Source organism: Micropterus salmoides, unplaced genomic scaffold (assembly GCF_014851395.1).
Source record: "Micropterus salmoides isolate LMB-PRFRI ecotype aquatic unplaced genomic scaffold, ASM1485139v1 Ms_hic_scaffold_14, whole genome shotgun sequence".
Classification (NCBI taxonomy): Eukaryota; Metazoa; Chordata; class Actinopteri; order Centrarchiformes; family Centrarchidae; genus Micropterus; species Micropterus salmoides.
Window position 1 is genome coordinate 24,397,652 of NW_024040485.1, and position 21,624 is coordinate 24,419,275.

General features: G+C 45.0%; 2 protein-coding genes across 2 annotated transcripts; both read right to left on the reverse strand.

Moving 5' to 3' along the window:
• Positions 1 to 243: 243 nt before the first annotated feature.
• Positions 244 to 9,943, reverse strand: LOC119902440 (leukocyte cell-derived chemotaxin 1-like). Its single transcript, XM_038718629.1, has 7 exons — positions 9,830 to 9,943; positions 9,344 to 9,484; positions 7,996 to 8,136; positions 7,377 to 7,490; positions 2,411 to 2,561; positions 1,900 to 2,006; positions 244 to 1,221 (listed from the first exon to the last, which is right to left on the reverse strand). The coding sequence occupies exons 1-7, from the start codon at positions 9,899 to 9,901 to the stop codon at positions 997 to 999; spliced, it is 951 nt and encodes a 316-aa protein (XP_038574557.1). The 5' UTR covers positions 9,902 to 9,943; the 3' UTR covers positions 244 to 996.
• A 1,321-nt stretch (positions 9,944 to 11,264) lies between these two features.
• Positions 11,265 to 15,331, reverse strand: LOC119902442 (protocadherin-8-like). Its single transcript, XM_038718630.1, has 3 exons — positions 12,616 to 15,331; positions 12,250 to 12,475; positions 11,265 to 12,155 (listed from the first exon to the last, which is right to left on the reverse strand). The coding sequence occupies exons 1-3, from the start codon at positions 15,070 to 15,072 to the stop codon at positions 11,803 to 11,805; spliced, it is 3,036 nt and encodes a 1,011-aa protein (XP_038574558.1). The 5' UTR covers positions 15,073 to 15,331; the 3' UTR covers positions 11,265 to 11,802.
• Between the last annotated feature and the right edge of the window lie 6,293 nt (positions 15,332 to 21,624).

The following is a 21,624-nucleotide window of genomic DNA, read 5'->3' on the forward strand; positions in this document are numbered from 1 at the left end:
GAGTCTTTAGTCTCATTAAAGAGTTCTAGAGCTGCAACTCCCAACATTAAAGAACTCTGGAAACTTCATTCTGCTCATCCCTTTGGAGCAGCTACTAGATGTGACACATCTCAGAGCTGAAAAGTGTCTTTTGAGTGTGCAATAGAGAAAGAAGAGGGGGGGTTCCCAAATAAACTCAGTGTTTACAAATAGGATATAAAGTCATTGGGTCATTAACAAAAAAAGAGGGGTGACACCTTAAAGTTTACTTAAAAAAGTTTATTCAGTGATATTGCACTTTGAGATAGCTTCTTCACTGCAGATGAAAATACATTTAGATGAAAGTTTCTGAGAGAACAGTACATTGTTTTAATGAGAGCTACTCTTGAGGACGAAATAGGGAAAGGAAAGAAAAGAAAATTAAAAACACAGGAGTCAAAAATATTTCTCACTGAAGTGATGCCAAGTTAAACAATGGATGCTGTTTTAGCCAGCTGACTGCTATTAACATACTTTGCATCCTATACATTTATTTACATCAGCAAAACGCGAAGAATGAAAGCAAAGGAATGATTACGAGCTCTATAAAACAAGCTTACTTTTCCTATAGATAAACAGGTGGCGTTATATTTGTGTGATATGAATCTTGGTGTCAATAGATGTCGATGCTTTTATTTGAAAGCAGGTTTGTTGGATGTTTCATAAAATAACTTCTGTTATAAATCTAAATCGTCTGTCTAAATCAAAAACAAGACAAGCTGTGCAGTGAGCAGCTACTGCATACCTTTACATGTGAGATCGTGTCTGTCCTAGATTCTGTGCGATGCATTTATAATGTGTGGACACGGTTTTCTGATGCTGTTCATTCCCTGCGAATCTGCTCAGACCAACAGGTAACTACAGGAGATGACGATAAGCAACCCCCATCTCACTTTCCTAAACGTTTTCCTTCCCTTGGATCCCCATCCCTCCCTAGTTTCTTCCCTCTTGACCCATCTCCCAGATGGGCGGGGGTGTCTACACAAGACCCAGAATGCGTGCCACCCACCAGTTGCAGGGCATGATAACTCTACAGACCACCCTGCAGCCTCTGTAGTGGTACGGCCACGGTTCATACCCTCCCAGCGGCTCGCAGATCCTCTGGCAATGGGTATAGCTGCGACGGCACTCCGTGCAGCACACACCCTGGTGGTCCAGCATGGGGTTGATGTTCATGGTGTCCTCCTCGCCCTCGAGACCTCTCTGAGGTGAGACAAAGAGGACAATGGTCAGAGTGTAGGCCTACACAGTGTTTGTGTGACGCTCTGTGTCTTTAGCGGCAGAGAGCCCTCATTTCAAACCAATTAAAAATGGATTTCCGACAAGCTAGATGGGGAGGAGGGGATCTTGTCAGATGTGGGTTTTTTGTTGTCAAATATTTTCTTTTTCATCGCCGTACTTGCTGTTTAGCCCCCTCTGTGGTTGTCAGGAGTGTGTAGCAGGGGTTGGGGGATGCTCGGAGTGAGAAGGGAGAGGGATTAGGAAAAATGGGGCCCAAAATAAGGGGTGAGGATGGAGGGCATTGGGGTGTGTATGTATGGCAGTCTGTGTGTGCTCAGCAGGGGAAAGGGAGGGGGGGTGTTGTGGAATTATTCATACAGCCTCAATGCTGAAAGGAAAGCTTTGGACAGGCTCAGACAGCCTCGCATAGAAAACGTGTGCACAGAAAACACCCACGCATACACTCAGATTTGCAGTGACAATTCGGGTCCCTCCGCCGTGACCCCGGCATCTGCTGCCGCTCGCACAGCTGTGAGAAACTCTCCTCAGCAGAAGCCCTCTCAGGTAGCCCTCAGATGTGAACGGACAGTCGCGGACGCTGTGGCGGGACATAAACACAACAGAAGAAGAAGAACGTGTGAGTTTGTATGCGTGACTCACCATATAGGGGTTCTCCGGGTTGAACTCTGCCTCCACGCCCTCCTGCTCTCCCTCCACGGCTGCCTGGCGGCGCTGGCGGAGGGCGGCCCTCCTCTTCCTCTGTCCGCCTGCACACATCACAGTCTCAGTATCTGACAGCAGACCAAATTTAGGAGCGGAGTGGCACTAATGTGGCTCGGCTCCTGATTGCACAGCCGTTTCTCTGGCAGCATTTTGAAGTCCTCAGATGAAGTAGAATAAAAATTGTGTTTTGAGAACTTTTGACCTCCCAGCTTGCTAAAAATTGTACACTCGGGAGCTCAGGAACTTCAAAAGGACTCCTGCTTTTCTTTTAAGCCTGTTTTTCTTTCTGTGGCTTAAACAACTGCGATGTTAAATGGAAATTATTGAGACCGTTTGACCCATATCCTCTTTGTTTTGTGAAAAGAACTCGCATAGCCTTACAAAAATTGAGGGTTTTACTTTGGATCCACATTTTCATATCTTTACCACTAGCTGTCTGATTGCTTACTGGTTGAGTAGGTGGGACGGAGCCAGAAGATTGGCAGGTCTCCGCACAGATCCTTGATCTTGTTGCTGAGGAAGGCGGAGTCCGAGAGGGGAGTGTCAGCCGCCACCCAGATCAGATCATCCTCAAATTTGGCTGGCATCACCTCGTCCTCCTTAAAGAAGGTGAAGAAGGTGAGTAGACGTGAGCTGACACCCAGTGCAGAAGCAAACACACCTTGTAACAGAACATCTGAAGACATCCCTTGCTGCTGAAGGCATGATATCATACTTGTTTATATATCTTGTTACTAGCCTTCCCCTTTAAATAGCCCACAGTCTTTGCATCCTGTCCGAATCTAATCTACATTAATGTTGCGCTGTTAATGCTCCTTATAACAACATAAAATCAAGTAGTAAAAATAAAGCCCTTGAGGCTTTAGTATACAGATTCCGTTTGCGCAAACATTTAGCTGTATACACAATGTCAGGACTCATCAAGATCTGAAGGGAAGGAGAGATTGGATGGCCTAAATTTGCAGGTTTCTGCAGATAAACTAATGAGATTTTCAGAGGAGAGACTGTGTAAACATGCATACTCTGTATCCACAGCCTGCCGGTAAAAGACGAATTCTGTGGGGATGATTTTGCCCAGAGGCATTTGTTCCTGGGGGCTGCACTGCACTAGTCACAGCCATGTTTAGGGAATGTTATCCTCCAACCTTCCACAAATGCCGTTTTCTTTTTTTTTTCTCCTGCTCAAATGATTTGCTGGAGGGACAAATAAAAGCAGGGGTCCTTCTCAACTGCTCGACTGATAAGACTTTATCTGACCCGCTCTCTGGATGGCAGCGCGTGTGTGTGTGTGTGTGTGTGTGTGTGTGTGTGCGTGCTTATCTAACCCATATTTGGCATCACTCTATATTATAGCAAATGACCAGCCTGCAGCAACCATTATAACAACATCTCCCATCCCCACACACACACGCACTCACGCACACAAACATGAACCAAACGATCATTTATGAGGCAATGAGAGGCAGTAACACAAACACACACAAAAGCACAAACGTGAAATAAATGATCTTTTATGGGGCAGAGAGAGGCAATAAGAGCAGCCCTGCGTGATAATTAATTGTGCAATTGCGTGTGTTTATGTGCGTGTGCGTTCACGAGGGCAAATCTTGTGATGTGGATTTATCTGGATGTGAGGCTTATGCAGAGCTAAATGATCTTAATCATCAGCAGTCACAGGAGCTGGTGTATTGAGATCACAGTCCACACATGCACATATGGTATTTTCAGTGTAGTCGTCTGTTGTTTTTTTGTTCAATTTTTTAATTTAATTTAATAAAATCCACCAATCTGTTAAGTGATGGGAACCCACACATGGAAATTACCCATGTGTTTCTGGTAGATCATTAACTCGGGAGATTCATGCTAATACCTCAGCATAAACTAGCTGTACATCCAAAGTGAGAGCTTGTAGTGTATCTCTAAAGCTCAGCAAAGAATAACCAATGCAGTAATACAACTTTTAGTATTGGTAATAAATACTTAAGGGTTTATACAGGCTTTATAAATGGGCTAATTAAACTGTTATTATTGCCTTTTAGTAATCAGTAATCAGCTTTTTTTAAGAGCAATGTTTTGGGTTAGCCAGGTTTGACAAATCCCTTGATGTATATACTCCTCTGGCATAACTTGAATTGTCTTTTTAGCTGTCTTGTTATTGTGTCTGTCTATTATAACTATTATTATTACTGAAAAACCCTTGGCCCTTTATTAATGACCTAGTAACATTTGTATCTTTAGATTTGATAGTTTGATTAGAAAGTCAGGAAGCCGTTCATAAAGGGGGATGAGTCATCAATTCTGCAGTTTTAAATGTCAGTAAGTCATTAATATAAGTTTCTCCAGCTGCAAAATCTGCAGCCGTAAATGTTACAAGTTGTAATACATCTTGGTACAGATTCTCTGCAGCACTTTTTGAGAAGGTTAATGGAGAAACTGTTCAAACTCATTTCTGATTAATCAGCTAAACAACTATACTTGGCCAAGGCGGTGCACTGACCTAAATGCTGACAGCACCATGCTAATGTGCTCACAGTGACGATGCAACATGTTGATGTTTAACAGGTTTAATGTTCACCCTCTTCATCAACTTAGTTTAGAGTGTTACTAATTAGCACTAAAGTTCAGCTGATGCCTGAAAGTTTTGCAGGTATTTGGTCACAAAGTATCAGACAAGCAGAAATTTAGACTTGATGATGGTGCTAGAGGAAAAATGGAGGGATCACTGAAGTGAACACAGTTCATCCTGTGGGTGACATGAATGTGCGTACCGTATTTTGGGCCAATGCATCTAGTAGATGAGATATTTCACTGGAGAAGTGAAAATGTTTGACCTGCTGGTGGTGCTAGAGAAAAGGTGTCAGGATCACCAAAGTCAATAGGATTCATCCTCTGGGGAGCATGAAAGTCTGAAGACAACATGATATCATGGAATGGCGTATAAATAGCACCCCACTTTTAAGGACATTTTGGACATTTTGAGCTTTTCGTGTGTCATTTTACGCTGTTCAGGCCCTATAGACGGACGATCGGCACAGCTGTATGGTTAACCGGTCGACATATAATTAATGATGGTTGAGGTTAGTATGTCGTTATTTGTGTGTCACATTCCTGAAAGGACAGAGGGACATTAGTGCGCACACAGTTTCACTTTTGTGAGCACACAACTATAGATACATACATACAATACATTTGAGCGAACATAAATCTGTTTATGCAAGCTCAACTCTGCATGCGCGCTCGCTCAACTCTGTCTCCTTGCTTGCAATCTCTGCTCTGCGCTCGCAGTCTCTGCTCTGCACTCGCTCAACTTGGCACAGCGTTACAATGTGCCACAAAACCAGCCAATCACAGGCTTAGAGAAAGTTACCCTGATTGGCTGTTTTGTATCCAATTGGGATGCTAGAATCCACTAGAGGAAAGGGAGGGATTTTCGCTTGGATGGTGAATTGCATTCTAGGTGATAGTATCAAGTAGGCCTTCCTCTAAGATATTACATCATATATATCCGGTAAAAAAAGACATTTGAGAGATTTAGATTGAATATTGAGTATTCTTGCACTTTCTGTCAATTACATGAAGAATCATATAATATTTGTCGTTTGTTTTATCAATGTTTAGAATTTTTTTGGTTGGATGTTGAACTTTTTATGATAAGGAAAACTGGACAAACGTTTCAACTTCAGGAAAAAGACATTCTTATATGTTTTGAAAGAAAGTTTTGTAGGAAAAAGTTGGTATTATTGGATATAATCCACATCCACAAGAAAAAATGGACTGACTCCAAACCACACTTTGGACACTTTCTCCAAGAACTGCATCAATATAGCACCACAATTAAAAACATTAAGAACAAGAAGGCAATCAAGACTAACTGTGTGTTTGACAAATTTCTTTTGGACAGATGATATATTACTTTGAATCCACGTTACCCTTTTTATTTATTTTGCTATGTCATTTCTTTGTTATTATTTATGTGTTTCCTCTTCTTATACAGCTACCTCTGATAAATAAATAAATAACAGAAGGAGGAAGGCCTACTTGATAATAAAACCCAGAATGCAATTTGCCATCCAAGCAAAAATCCTTCCCTTTCCTCTCGTGGATTCTAGCTGCCAATCAGGGTAACTTTCTCTAAGCCTGTGATTGCCTGGTTTTGTGGCACATTGTAACGCTGTGCCAAGTTGAGTGAGGGCAGAGTGGAGTGCAGAGCAGAGACTGCGAACGCGCAGGCAGAGTTGAGCTTGCACAAACAGATTTTTGTTCACTCAAATGTGTATTTTCTCTTCAAAGTATAACTTGTGTGCTCACTAAAGTGAAGCTGTGCACGCATGAATGTCGCTCTGTGCTCTCAGGAATGTGACACACACATAACGCCATAGGTTAGCAGTAAAGTACATCGGGGGTGGGGGGTGGATGTTAATACTAGAATCGTTAGCTAACTAGCTCGCTAGTTACTTAAACTTTAACCCAGCTAACGTAACGTAGCAAACATAACGTAGCTTACATGAGCAACGATGTAGCATGCTAAGCTACATAACTTTAATGAATGTTATGACCGTCGATCTCCTGGGTCAGGGATCAACTTACTATCCACCCGAACACCCCTCCACCACCTTAGTGTCGGACTTTCATGGCTATTTATATCCCACATATGCTGATTTTACCTGTGACAGTAGGCGTGTGAATAAAGCCGTTTAGACTGCATTGACTTCTACTGTGCAGAAACGGCGTGAAATGACACGCGAAAGTGACACCAAAGTGGTGGACAGTCAGACATTGCCATAGAGCATAGCTAAAAATATAAATTGTTGAGTGTGGGACTCCCAGGCACAGAGTCTGTTTCCACTGTTCTCCTAGCGCTGTGGGAACAAGTTTCTGGAACTCAAGCTCAGCAGTGCTCAGGAGGCGATACTAAACACAAGTTCCAGGTACTTTAACAGGCATTACTGTTGACCATTTTACCTCTAATCAGGACAACCAATACTACATCAAGACACAGAGACGTTCAAACCCCCTTCAGTGTTTTGGGAGAGGAGACTGTTCAGAGGGAGCTCAGTGGTTAGAAATGAAGAGGATTACCATACAAATTCTTAGCATTTGCCCAGCTAAGAACTAGTCCAGCATATAACCCCCTATAAACCCACAAATTGTCATTTTTACACTTTGGTTTTTGTATAAAACATACAAGATATTATGTGTATTAATTAGTGAGCTTTAGAGGTGCAGGTAGGTGGATTTTTGTTTGCCTTTTGACAGAGAAACGTTAGTGGTATCCCACCATTTCCTGTCTTTATGCCAAGGTAAGCTGACCTGCTGCTGGCTGTAGCTATATTTATCATAAAGCCATGAGAGTTGTGTCACTCGTCTCATATAACATGCTTTCACAGGACATAAGACAGACAGGACCAACCCACCAGGTCGAATGTCATCGAGTCCTTGTTGAGAGCCTCCACATCAGGCAGGCGAGCCTTCACTTGGGTCTTGATGTAGCATTTTTCTCCTCCTGAGAACCGGATCCCTGTGATCCCCTAGTGAGGTCAGGAAGGAGAAGGGGTCACAAACAAAAAGCTGAAGCGGGTATCTTGGACTATAGAGCTGTACATAAAATGTAAATAAATAAAACAGCTGAGGCAAAGCAGCTTTTTTTGCGCTATGTTCTATAAAAAAAAGTTACACTCACAGGGACACTATGATTAAAGGTCAAAATTTTAATAGTTAAAAGGTCAAAACTGCTGCTTCACTTGTCTGATTGGCCTGATTGGGGTGTTTTAATTAAAGGTCAAAAACCACCAGTCCGCATTTAATGAAAATTGCAGAGACGATGCATCTTGACACTGATTGGCCCAAAGGAAGATAACATGGCTACTTGTTCTTAATTTCTCTGCTGCTGCAATGAGCCAATCTTCACAAGGGTCTTTAACAAATTTGATCGCCTGTTGCTCAGCGAATGCTGATCACTGTGTTGTTGGATCTGGTTTTCTGCCTTTACCTGAAACCTCCTGATATTTTTGATTATTTTTAGATCCAACTCACAATCTCAAAGTCATGGACCTCCACGGCCTCGTCCGCCCCGCTGCCGGTGCTGAATCTCTCCATGTTGTTGGCTGTATCGATCTCCATTGTACCCTCCTCCACTTTGCCATTGATGCTCATGCTGTAGTGGACATTGTAGACCTACACACACACACACACACACACACACACACACACACACACACACACACACACACACACACACACACACACACACACACACACACACAAGGTTTCAGACTGGCATGTAAGGTATGAGAGTCCTGAGAGTCACCCCACCCCCAGCGCTCTCTCTTTCAACACTCTTCTTCACCCTCCTTGTCCAATCTTACCCTATGATTTTTCGCTCACACGACTTCTCTTTTCAGGATTTCTCTTTCAGACACACACGCTCATTCAGACTTGGTCAGAAAAACACAGTCCGCACATCTCTGGGTGATGATGATCCTTCTACAGAGCCGTTTCATCACAGCTTAATAGCATTTTCTGACTTCATATTGGGGAAAGAAAAACACTCAGAAAGCTACATGTTCCCTGTCCTCTTTTCCACCTCTTGCCCCTGGAGCATCAGCCGGACCAAAGAGGCCCCTCATCCCCACCCCTCTCCACCGTGCCAGGATCCTCCAACACACACCACACATACACATATACACACACAACGCCTCTATTCACCAATCAGACCCATAGAACTGCAGTGTTTAATTTACATTTTACTGTTTGCCTACACTGCAAAAAGAAAAAAAAATCCACATGGGGAAAAACTACTTTACTCCAGTATTGAGTCTCCTTTCAATTCAAACAAGTTAAAAATGCTCCACTGGCAAATTAATTTCACTTCACAAGAATTTCTTAGTCATGTTATTTTTATAGGTTCTGATAATGAGAGCAGTTTTCTTCTATGGCAGTGGCACTTATTTTAGGAAAGTTTTTAAGTACAGTGAAACTACGCTGGACCAAAAGGAATTATCTAGCAGATCAAATGGAGTTTGATTTGAATTTTGATGAAAAGTCATAGGGACTTTGAAAATGATTGGGATGGTTAGAGGAGGCTGATCCTTGTGTTTCACATTGTAAAAAAGAAAAGCCTTCCCTGTGGTAATGCTTTCTTTAAACTGACAAAACAGTGTTGAATTGGCACAACTTGTTTAAATGTGTGCCTCAATTAGCCTAAACCTTAATATCTCAGTGGAACTTAATGTGCACCACCAGTGTACACACTGATAAAATCCTGAAAGTCTTTTTGTAGTATAAATTTAGAATGAATATTTTGATCCCCCTCCCCACAATAACTGTCCCTTAGACTATTTTTTGCAGTGTAAGTAACAGAAACGATAAATATTAGTTTTACGTGTTTTTCATTGTTGTTCCAGAAGTAGAAAGCTCCCACTGCGCCCAGTAGCAGTAGGAGGGCCCCGGCGATGAGCACCGCGATGCCGGCCTTCAGGAGGCGGCCGGTGGCGGTGGGCTTCACAGCCACGGCTGAGTAGGCCTATGGTAAAACAAACCAACCAAAACAATGACAACATGTCCACATACACAGTATCACCCTGGTAGATTAAAAATGTAGGCTACATGCTTAAAACGAGTTCTGACAACCCAATGATAGGTTACCTTTCTGAAATAGATTGCTGCCAAAGGTAACTCCCGTCACTGCACTGACAGCTACAGGGTAGTTTTATGGTCATCTATCCAGCATTATGAAAAGTCAATAACCGAATAAAGGTTGGCCTGTGACTGGCCCCACAGATGCACCAACAATAACCTGTATTATAATCCTCCGTATCCCGGTTTAATCCGACCACATTGAGGAGCAGTGGTATGTTTGAAAACTCACCGGAGGCATGAACTGCTGCAGGTCCTCTGGTCCCGCCGAGGCGATCGGTACTTTCTCTGAGCTCCCGGCCATGACTGGAGCCAAACACCTGAGAAAACCCCAGTCCACTAAGTCCTCTCTCTCTCCCTCCCTCCCTCCCTCCCTCTCTCTCTCTCTCTCTCTCTCTCTCTCTCTCTCTCTCTCTCTCTCTCTCTCTCTCTCTCTCTCAGAAAGGGGAGGATGGGCACTTCTGCGTATTCATACTGCCAGGCCGTGTTTCATGCTGTAGTGCTGTTCTGTGGCTTCAGATAAAAAAAAAAGAAGGTAAAACATAACCCCACCGCAGTCTGAGCAACCACTCATTTAAGCGAAATGTTATGCTTTCTTCCAGGGAAAAAAAAGCATTCATCAGTTTTTCCCTTTGAAGATCATATAGGCTGCTCATGTAACTTACATGAGTTTGATCCCTGCTATGATCCTCGGAATTTCATATCATTAAGCTTTATGACAGACTCTGTGGGTAGACTAAGATCCATTCCGCAATTAAGATGATGAAGAAAGGGTGAGGTTGTCTCCTCAAATCACCTTTGCACACACCCCTTCACTTCCTCCCGTCTCTCTCTCAGCGCCTTTTCAGACGGTTGCAGGTCAAAGGTGACTGGCGGAATGTCGCATGTTTTCGCCAGCTTGGAAACAGTATGCTTACATTACAGCGTGAAAAAGCGGCTGCTTGTTGTACAGACTTGAGTCATATTTCCCTATACCTTCTATATCAGAGTCCAGAACTGCGTTGCTCTTATGAAAAATGCCCTGAACGCATGAATGATAATGTGGGGGGGATTACGTAAGGGGCGCATCGCGCGCTTTTGGCAGATAGACAAAAAACATCCTCACAGGATAGCAGGAGGATTTGCTCACAAAGATGCCATGTTCTTTGACAGAAATCACCTATGTTTGAATGCCTTTCAACTCTCCTTAGTTAGACTTCCTCTCATGTATGAAAGCTTTTTTTTTTTGGAGACCAACAGTGGTTGCGCCTTAACACATAGTCAGTGTCATTATGTAGCATATGTGGCAAGTGCAATTTATGTAATGGAAACCTGAGCATAGCTTTAATTCTCATATTAACATGCAGGCCTCAGGCAGTAAAATGTAGTTATTACGTCCGTGAAAATGAGAAAGAGTAACCTCGCTCTTGATATGCATGAGGTGACAGAGTGATTTGCTAGAAAACCTTGGCGTCTGCTCTGGCATCTCACCAGCAAAATAGTACTCACAAAAGAAAAAACTAAACTGACCTTCTTCGGTGGGCTGCAAGGACAGAGGCTCGCTACTGCAATAACAGCGACGCCTGTTGGCTTTTACTAGCGAGTGGCCAGACTGTTGTTCCTGCAAGGCATTCACACACATCCTGTTCACCTCCACCTGCATCATGAGCTTTCTGAACAAACACACATTTTTAGAACAGTATTTCAAAGTTTATTTTCTCTCAGAATAGTGTGATGATTAAAAAAACTGTACAATTTACTTATTATTGCATTCAAATAATTTCAGACATAGTTATCAACTTGATACATTGTGGGTCTCAGGCCCTCAAACTGCACAGTTTCTGGGGCCATTTTAAATATTCAGCGTGCGTAAAGGTCAATAATTACAATTCATATTTACATATCTTTGCTTAATTATTAGTTTTATAAAAAATAAAATCTCTGTATGTACAAAACTTGCATATGATACACTTCATGTCCAACAAAATGTCGTAAAGTGATTGAATGGACATCAAATGTGGCTTTTACAATAAAACAAAAACACACAAATATTAGGCTTTTAACTTATATATGCACACTCTCCACAGCAACAAATAACTTCTAAAAGTTACATTATTCTCAATGAATCATAAATTAAAACTTTGAATACACTGTACATTTCTTTGAGAGTGAGCTTAGGTATGTGTGTGTGTGTGGTTGGGGGTGTGTGTGTGTGTAGTGTCTGTTTTAGACGTCATTGTTGGGACAGTGTGTTGGGGTGGGGGTGTAAGCAGGGATGGTTATATCACTGATCTCCTGCACCCTCACAGGCCTGGGTGGGGTGACCAGGACGTAATCGTACTCTCTGTGCAGCACCTTCTCATACACACTCTGCAGCCCCACTGTTTTGGGGATCTGGGCCTGGTAGTAGTTGTCCCGGCGGTGGGGGTCCCGGGGTAGGGAGGCTGTCTTGGAGAGGTTGGTGAAGGAAGAGAGGGTTGGGGCTGGAGAGGGTGCTGCGTTGGCTCTTACTGCTGAGGGGCTCCAGCAGCGATCTGAGTGACCCAGGACCTTGCATTCACTGGTGCAAGCCCACAGACCTAAAGGAGAGAGAGAAAGTTGAGTTAGACTTAGAAAAAAAACACATGGTAGACATTATTTTATGTAGCCATTTTTATGTGTCATTGTTCTTACCATTTTGGCCTCCCATGGGAGCAACCACCGCCACGTCTTTCTTCAGGCCTGTGTCTCCACTGACATCACTGTCACTGTCATTGAAGTCACTGTCGCCCTTGCCACTGTCTTTGCCACTGAAGGCCGGGTCCCTGGCAGAGATGGTGGTGTAAGAATTCCCCTTCCAGATAGTGATGGGCCTCACAGCCTCTTTGCCATTCCCATAGCCAGGCAGAGTGGAGTAGCCCTGCAGAAGGAGAGAAGAGAAAGAAACCAGAGGTTAGTGTCTGCTGGATGAACACATTGCAGATTGCTCATTGTTGTGTGCCACCCTATGCATCCCCTCCCCGCCCCTCTTGAACACGGTGTCCCAAAGGTGCCTCTCACCTCGTGTTTATTCCCTCGGAGCTTGTTGTTGCTGTCTGAGTCATACACACAGGGCACCTCGCTGCCGTCCTCTGAGGCTGAGCACATGTCGCTGCCCCCGGGGTGAGCCGAGTTGAACCCACCGGGCTGGCTGCTGTAGGAGTGTCCGTCAAAGCCCGCTCCACCCCCGGCCCCGTGGAGAGGCAGGAGTGGGTTGTCCGCCACATGGTTCCGGCCCCGCTCCAGCGTGCCCTTCTCCCCGTACGAGTCGCTGTCCTCTCCGCTTTTGTCCCGCTTTCGCCGGTTGCAGGTGGTGGCGATGAGGATGATGGCGAGCAGCAGGAGCGTGCAGCTCCCCGCCAGGACAACGATAATCACCACCGACAGGTCCCACTGCGCGTGCACCTCGTCCCCGCTTCCTGGCTGGTACACTGTCCTGTCACTCGGCGGGGAGCCTGCGATGATGAGGAAGTGGAGCGTGGCGGTGGAGGTGAGCGCGGGCCTCCCGTTGTCACTCACAGTGACTGTCAAGCTCAGGGTTTCGTCCACGTCGTGGCTGAGCACCTGGTTGAGGTAGATCTCCCCTGTGGCTTTGTTAACAGAGAACACGGAGGGTTCACCTGTGGCCAGCCCATAGGACAGCTCAGAGTTCACGCCCTCATCCGCATCCCGCGCCTCCACCCGGGTGATGACGTAGCCGGTCGGTGCGTCCCGGGGCAGGAGGACTTCAGCGGAGCCGTTATTGAGAGCCGGCTGAGTGATGACCGGTGCATTATCATTCTGGTCCACTATCCTCACATAGACATTAGCGCTGCCGGACAGGGGCGGGGAGCCGCCGTCGCTGGCCGTGATACGGAGCTCCAGCTGTTTCATCACCTCATAGTTGAAGCTCCGGAGCGCGTAAAGCGACCCGCTGGCGGGATCCAGTGACACGAAGGTGGAAATGGGGGAGCCCATGAAGTATGTGTCCGCCAGTTTGTAGCTGACCTTCCCGTTTGACCCCATGTCCATGTCGCGCGCCACCACCGTGGTGATGTATGCGCCAGGTGCGTTGTTCTCCACCACGGCCACCTCATACACCGGTTTACTGAACACCGGAGCATTGTCGTTCTCGTCTGTAAGTCTGATTGTGTACTGAGTGATGGTCCTGAAGGGAGGGGAGCCCAGATCCTCCGCCACCACTGTGAGATTATATTCGGGGATTTTCTCCCGGTCTAACGGACTGGTACTCACAATCATGAAGCTGTCCTCGTAGGCCTGCTGCAGTCTGAAGTGATCGTGTCCATAGAGCGTGCAGTGCACCTGCCCGTTAGCGCCGGAGTCTCGGTCCGAGGTGCTGACCAGAGCAACGAAACTCTCTCTGGCCGCCGCCTCGGTGATGTACGCTATCCCCGCCGTGATGGATGTCATGGGGGTGATGGAGATCTCCGGTGCGTTGTCGTTAACGTCTTGCACCTGCACTACAATTTTGCAAATGGCCGGGCTCGGGTTCGGACCCAGGTCCGTGGCCTGGACGTCAAACTCGTACGTGTTCTTACTTTCAAAGTCAATCGGGCTCTCCAGGGTAAGCCGTCCGGTCTTCCTGTCCACTCTGAAGAGTTGTCGTATTTCTGTGGGCACCTGGTGACCGAACCCGTACACCACCTCGCCATTCAGCCCCTCGTCCGGGTCCTCCGCGTTCAGGTCCAGCAAGAGGGAGCCCGCCGGTGCGTCCTCGGGCAGATCCACGGAGAAGCTGTTCCTGTCGAACACCGGGCTGTTGTCATTGTAGTCTTTCACCTTGACGTTGATGCGCGTTGTTCCGGTGCGGGACGGGTTGCCGCCGTCCATTGCGACCAGCTCCAGCGCGTAAGAAGCCTGCGTCTCCCGGTCCAGCTCCTTCATGAGCACCAGCTCCGCATATTTAACCCCGTCGGCCCTGCTGAGCACGTCGATTGAAAAGTGGCTGTTGACAGAGATCTGGTAGCTTTGGATGTAGTTCACCCCAACATCGTCATCCACGGCAAAGTCCAGCGGGATCCGTGTGCCCACCGCTGTGTTCTCGGAGATCTCCAGACTCGACTCTTTCCGGGGGAACTCGGGGGAGTTGTCGTTGATGTCCTTGACCTCCACCTCCACGTGGATGAGTTTGAACTGCTCTTTGGAGAAGCTGACCACGTCGAAAGCGATGAGGCAGTGCAGGGTGTGTTTGCAAATCCGCTCCCTGTCTATCCTCTCCCCTATGGTCAGCTGCCCGTCGCTCTCCCTCAGACGGATAAAAGAGGAGTTGAACTGTTTCATCATCCTGAAATTGGTCCTGGAACCCCCCGAGGAAGAGGGAGTGGAAGAGATGTCCTTGGCCAAGTTTCCAATCACTGTCCCTGGTGCGTCTTCCTCAAATGTCTGATATTTCACCGTCTTTCCTTGTGTGACAGCAGCCAGGCTTGCCAGAGAGACGCACACTAGCACCAACAGCCCGTTCCACCCTATTCCTCCCATCTTGACACCTTCGCTCCAAAATAATCTGAAATTCAGCAAACTGTCCGCACTGTGTTCGGTTTAAAGTTTAAACCAAACGCACCTGCAAAAAGCTATTCCTCTCCCGCTCTTGTCGACTTTCTGGGACTGATTATTTTTTTTGTATAAAGCCTGTAATAAATATTCCATATGTCTTTCAATGCGCACTGTGGATGCGCTCCGCTCTCTCTCTCTACTGGAGGTGTGCTGCTCTCTCAGCGCAAGAGGGCTGCAGTGTCTGCAGGAGGGTTTATACGGCGAGGCATGCAAATGAGCCGCACTGTGACCAATCCGGGCTTTGAGAGGGAAAAAAATGGGGGACTTCTGAAAGACCTCTAAACCCTGTTTAGAGATTCCTGGGCTGTGCGGAGAAACTTGGCACCCAATATGTGGGCTAAATGCGGGGCTTGATTTAATACAGCTATAGTTTCCGTAGCTTGTTTATGTTCCTCGGGCTGTTAAATGAGTCTGCGCACCGACACATGGGGGGAGCACAGAGATGCGCAGTGTCCCTGAGCTAGAGGACAAAGCATTTGAATAGGAGTATCTGTTCAGGATGCTAGGCGCACTTTCAGTGTAAGGAGATTTATGCTTAAACACTGTTCGGTTGGTTCCCCACGCACGTGTCTCTGTAACCCACTGAAGGAACAGCAGTCACTGGCAGGCTGAGCTGCCCCTCTGACCTTTCCACCTCTGATAGGAAAATAACTTCATGTAGGCTATGCAAGAATATGACGTGATTTGTCCTTTTCTCCAACCCCAGAGTGCCCTGATCCACTCACCCAGACAGATACGATTTCACGTAATGGATTTATGATGGACCCATAATGCTGAGACGGCTTAGCATGCAGAATAATGCCAGGGCCAGACATTCAAAAGAATGTGGTGTAACTGGTGGTAACAGCATCATTTTAGTTCTCATTTTATTCTCATTAATAAATTCCATAAATTTGCTCTGCCTTCTATTATTCATCCCCCTAGTGTGTTGTAATCCAGTAATTGTTTGCCTATCTGATCATATCTGAGACTAGAAAATGACTATATCCACTTAAACATTGATTTAATTCTAATTCGGGCTCAGCTCAGATCGGCTCACGAGATGTCTTGTGCGCGAGAGAGGGGATTTTTTAAATTAAAGCCATTGTAACGGCCCGGTTTAACATGCGACTCTCCTTGGCCTCGCCTGCCAGAACAGAGAAACGCAGGTGAAGACGGCATATACACACACACACACACAGATAGATACAGACGGTCACGCACGCACACACAGATAGACACAAACGGTCACGCACGCACTCACACAGTCTTCCACGAACCCGTTACAAATGGGATTTGGCTGTAAACGCAGGGGGGGATTTATCAGGATTTCAATAGTGAGATTATATCAAAGGCGTATGAAGCCCTCGTTAGTAGTGGCGGGATAATGGCCTGGCAGGGTCTCCCTTTGCAGCCGTCCATGCCGGTATTGTGGCCCCTGAGCTCGTCTGTGGGGACCTTAACCCCCGCTGCCTCCATGCAGCCCTCAGCCTAACTGCAGCATAATGAGGCAAAGCCACATGCAGCCTTTGTACCGTCTCTCCATCCCCATGCTCCCCTGCTCCCCCAGATCTGCCCCGGTCCCGGACACGACTCCTTTCATTACAAGGAGATGGGAGATGAATTGGCCTGGACATCAGGGTCCCTCCTATTAAAATACATTTAGAAAGCGACCAGGGCCCCGTCACGGCTCTTTAAGAGATTTTCTCATTCTTCCCGTTGGACTCAGTCTCTCTTTCTCTCTCTTTCGTAGGCTACCCCCCCCCCCCCCCCCCCCCCCCCCCCCCCCTCACACACGCACAGCTTTTTCAGGGGCAACACTTGCCTTGCAGTAGAAGCTAATATCAGTTGGCATGCTCTATAAAGAACCCATCTGCCACAGAAAGTCAAATAGGAGACACCTGAATGGACAACATCTAGTGAAGCAGCTTGCATAGTTAGACACAGTCAGGCCTGTCCTTAATGATAAGGAGACTCCATTCTGTGAATTAAGGACACCACAGCAAAACTATCTGCCCTTTTTGGGCTGTTACATACATATTGGTACCACACTTTCCAATCATCATTATAAGGAGTTAAGAAGTAGTATAGCTAATGGGGTTATTAATTATTATAAGCAATTTACTTATAGGGCATATTCTTTATATGTCAGTCATAGGCTAATCCATAATAAGAACAATGTTTGGGTTGGCAGGAAATATTTTATAGATTGGACTGTATGAGGTACAAAATGATGGAGTGGAAGTGGAGGTCTGACTTTTTTGGGCCTGGGGAGGGTCTTTTTTTCTCTCATCCTAAATTTACGTTTTATTTCAGCCTTCTTTTGCAATATAGTTAGTATTTACAGAAATAGTTAAGTCAAAAAGACAACTTTCACTTGCAACATGGTTCATTGAGGTGCACAGCTGTCTCTGTACCAGGGTGAGTTGGGCTTTCTTTTTAGAGAGATTAGAGATAAAGTTAATTTCTTAAAAATCTTATAGTCCCTTTAAAAAGTTTCGCAACCTGAAAAAGATTCATCAACCTGAAAGGTACTACCTTCTAAGGGTTGCAGACCATTTGCATGGACAAAAATGTATTTATTAACAATTTATTAAGCTTTTGTTAATGCACTGCCAACATTCATAACTGCATTATTACCAAATGAAAATGATAAACACCAGCCAAAGGCATCTCCAACCCTTCAAATATGTTCTTACTAATGGTTATAGCTGACATATAAAGCATTAGGAAATGATTTACAGCCAAGGGTGCAAAGTAGCCTCTGAAGAGCACTGATAATGATAAAAGATAAGGTAGCCTAACTCTGATGAATTGGATGCTGCAACAATAAGTAATTTTACCATTTAAGTCTGACCCAAAATATATTTTTTTGTACTCTAAAGCTTTTTGAAGAGCCCATTCTGTCCAAATTGAAGAGAGGGAGGATCTGCTGAACCACAGTAATGATGTGCTCACTGCGGGGCAGTTTTTATTCCGCCAATCGTCGTGTTTATTGTCGTTTCTCTATGTGTTTAGAGTAGACAGGACTCTGATGGTATTCTAATACCGCTCAACATTCTCTCACACACACAGAAAGACAGAGCAATCAAAAGCAAATTACACTATGTTGAGTCTCGCCTCGCGGATTAAACTGTCCGCACGTGCATGTGCGCGTGCATTATGAAGACAGGGAGAATTTCTTACAATGTTTGTCGGGCTTTTGCCCCCCCCCAAAGCAAAGCTGTCATCTGAAGGGCACACACCTAAAAGAAAAAAATAATTCTCTCACGTGATCACCGTGTCAATCTCGCCCGTCTGCACGCGAGTTCAACAATAGCAGAATTAGAGAGAGTCTCCGAAATCCCCTCTATTCTTCACGGGGCATATTAGCATTTTCTTTTACATATATAAATATGTCCTTAGAGGATCCCCCTCCTCTCCCCTCCTCTCCCTGCCTCTCCTCCTTTCTTTCTTTTCTTCAGCATTGTGGTCCCATTTGCTCTAGTGATCGCCGGGTATTTGCGGTCTGAAGCTGGTCGCCCGATCCCTGCCTCTTGTTAGGGCTTAACTCATTGAGATGGAAATAAGCGTTTTGGTCTCTTTTGTCCAGCAGATAAGCGGTAGAAGGAGAAAGTGGGGAGAGGAGAGCAGGAGGGTGAGAAAGGAGAGATGTGTGTGTGTGTGTGTGTGTGGGGGGGGGGGGGGGGGGGGGGGGTCTAAAGTAATCGATCAGCGTTGAACCCCGTTCACCCCATCCCTCTTCCCTCTCAGCTAACCTTTGCTTAACTCGCGTGCCATCACAAGCACAGAGTCCTAATTGGTTCCCAGCACTAATTATCCAATTATCGCCTATCCACCGGAGAAGCGCACTCCAGGGCTCGTCTGGCCTCCTCATCTATGCACTATTAATGAAAACGATTAGGAGTGAGTGCGTCCATCAGCTCCAGAGTGCAACACTTGAGAAACTTATGTCACTGCCCCTGTTTATAGGTCCTAAAGAGAGGATCGCACTTCACTGTGTGAGTGTTGATGCACCCATTCAGCCTGTATTATTCCTAAACTCTTGTCCAAAATTGAATACATGATAAAGTGGTGTGCAGGTTAATTAGGTCCTTTTGTGTGGTCCTTACAAGGTAAAAAAAATCGAGGCAGTAGACTGAGACTTAGAGTCTGCACTCTGTGAAGGTCACAACAATTCACAGTGAAATATCCACATGCAATAGAAAATGGTTACAAGTAGGCTAATGTTATTTCTCAAAGGCAAAACGTGAGTTGAAACTTGTTTGAAAGTTGTTTCAATAAGTGTCTTGATGGACTGTTTGTAAAAAAAGAAAGATGATTAATTAGCTGATCCACTATTTGACAATGAATTCATATTTTGAGTCATTCTCTAACAAATATCTGGTTCCAGCTTCTCCAGAATGATCATTTTATGCTTTTCTTAGTTTTATATGATAGTTACTGTTATAGATTTGGATGTCGTGCTGTTTGTAAGACAGGCAAGGCATTTGTAGATGTCACCTTGCTCTGAGAAGTTGGGATGAGCATTTTTAGATTTCTGACATTTTATATTTTGTATGGTTAATCGATGAATCCATAAAACAGATTAATTGATAAAAAATGTTTTCTTCAAACTTTTCTCTTGACCGACAAAGTGTGAAAATAATACGGCCAACACTTGTACCAGTTGACTGCAGTAGTGTTAAAGTGTTATAATAATGTACACCAATCAAGAGGAAAATAAAACTCTCCCCTGCCCTAGGGGGTCAGACTAGCATACCTTAAGCCAATAGAAAAATTACAAAACTCTCCCCTAATCATTTTCTCACAGTTCCTTAATCAATGACATAAACTTGTTAAAATAATGAATGCATTTCAATTAAAAATTGCTAGATGAATCTGCGCCAAACTGCTGTGTAAATATGCTTGTTCTAAGGAAAACAACACAACTGATAATACTAGAATAAATAGGCATGCTGGTAGACCATTTTGCATTCTGATTGTGCCAACAGGGGTCCAATAGTCTGCATGTAATGTTGCAACAGGCAGTGAATTGCATGGCCCAGATCTGAATGGAGCAGCAGGCATGGACATGCCACAGAATGCCACCAGATTGATAACGTCCATTTACATTAAACATTTATTCTCTTTTCTCCATCTCTTTTTCTTTTAGTTAACTTCTACTCCGATCCATCACCTTCCATCCCATCTGTCGCTGATAGCTGCAACACTTTGAATAAATTCCTCCCGACAAACAAAGCATTTAACATCTCATGAATGCAGCTTTTTACACGCCAACACACAGATTGTGGGGAAACTTTAGGGCCAGTGAAGTAAGTAGTGCAAAGAAATCTGTGCAGGGACACTCCCTCTTAGCTTCCACTTCATTACCTGTATTGTGCTCGGGAGCGCGCAATCTGTGCGGCAGTCTCCGCCCGGCCCCGCCAGCTTTCTAATGAGTTTGCAATGATGATTTAAAGTCTCGCACGGCCCCTTTTTCCTCCAAACTCCTCCCACCTCCCTTCTTATTCTTCTTTCCCTGCTTTTGAATCTCATCCGCTTTTGTCTTGAGCTGTTTTTCTCACTGGCATTCTGGAGCGCGATTCAGGGGAGGTCAGGAGGAGCGCACATAAAGATTCACACATCAGGCCTGAATAAAGGAACGATATATGGAGGAGTTACACACTTTAGCACTGGGAGAATCGGTGGGGGGGGGATCTTTTCACAATACAAGTTTCTCTAAATGTCTTATTTCCTTATTTTAAAGACAAAAATTAACTAAAAGTTAGTGCGTAAGGTAATGAAATGCTCGGGGGCGGTGTGTGTGTGTGTGTGTGTGTGTGTGTGTGTGCGCACCTGATGGTTGCAGTGCGCCAGATTGTGGCGTGCTTTGGATGAACAGATGGGGGTGGATGAGTTAAGAGAAGCATAGAGGGAGGGAATGGCAGACGTCTGCATATCACTCATGTGAAGTTATGACTCCTTTTTTCTCTCCTCTTGCTTGGTCCACATGCATTAAAAAAATAGGCACCAGTTTGCACATGAGCTGCATTTGATGTGTGGAGGTTGATGTAATCAAAAGCAGGTTGGTAGCCATAAGTGCCTGTGATGATTCATCACTCAATGGGATATTGTCTGAGGCTTACATGGATCTATAAGGAGGACTTTTACTGGCCAAATGGTTCACTTAACTGATGAGAAATTAGTGATCTTGTGGACCAGTGGTGGAAGAAGTACTACTCAGTTTTTTTGACTTAAGTAAAAGTAGCAAGGCTACAGTGTAAAAATACTTTGTTCCAAGTTAAAACCCCACATTTAAAATCTTACTCAAGTCAAAGAACAAATGTCTTAGCATCAAAATATAACGTGCCAAAACTCATTATGCAGCATGGCACATTTATGAATCATGTGCATTAGATTATAATTAGTGATGCATGAATGTGTTTATCATGTTAATGTTGCAGCATGTACATTGTTTGTATTAATAACCTAAACCTGTAACTAGTTACTAAAGCT

Coding starts and splice junctions, on each gene's coding strand:
- LOC119902440 (XM_038718629.1), bottom strand. CDS start 9,901: ATGGCCGGGAGCTCAGAGAAAGTACCGATCGCCTCGGCGGGACCAGAG. Junction 2,562..7,376: donor ACTCGATGACATTCGACCTG/GTGGGTTGGTCC, acceptor ACCTTCTTTAAG/GAGGACGAGGTGATGCCAGC. Junction 2,007..2,410: donor CCGTCCCACCTACTCAACCA/GTAAGCAATCAG, acceptor TGATGTGTGCAG/GCGGACAGAGGAAGAGGAGG.
- LOC119902442 (XM_038718630.1), bottom strand. CDS start 15,072: ATGGGAGGAATAGGGTGGAACGGGCTGTTGGTGCTAGTGTGCGTCTCT. Junction 12,476..12,615: donor TCCGAGGGAATAAACACGAG/GTGAGAGGCACC, acceptor CTCCTTCTGCAG/GGCTACTCCACTCTGCCTGG. Junction 12,156..12,249: donor TCCCATGGGAGGCCAAAATG/GTAAGAACAATG, acceptor TCTCTCCTTTAG/GTCTGTGGGCTTGCACCAGT.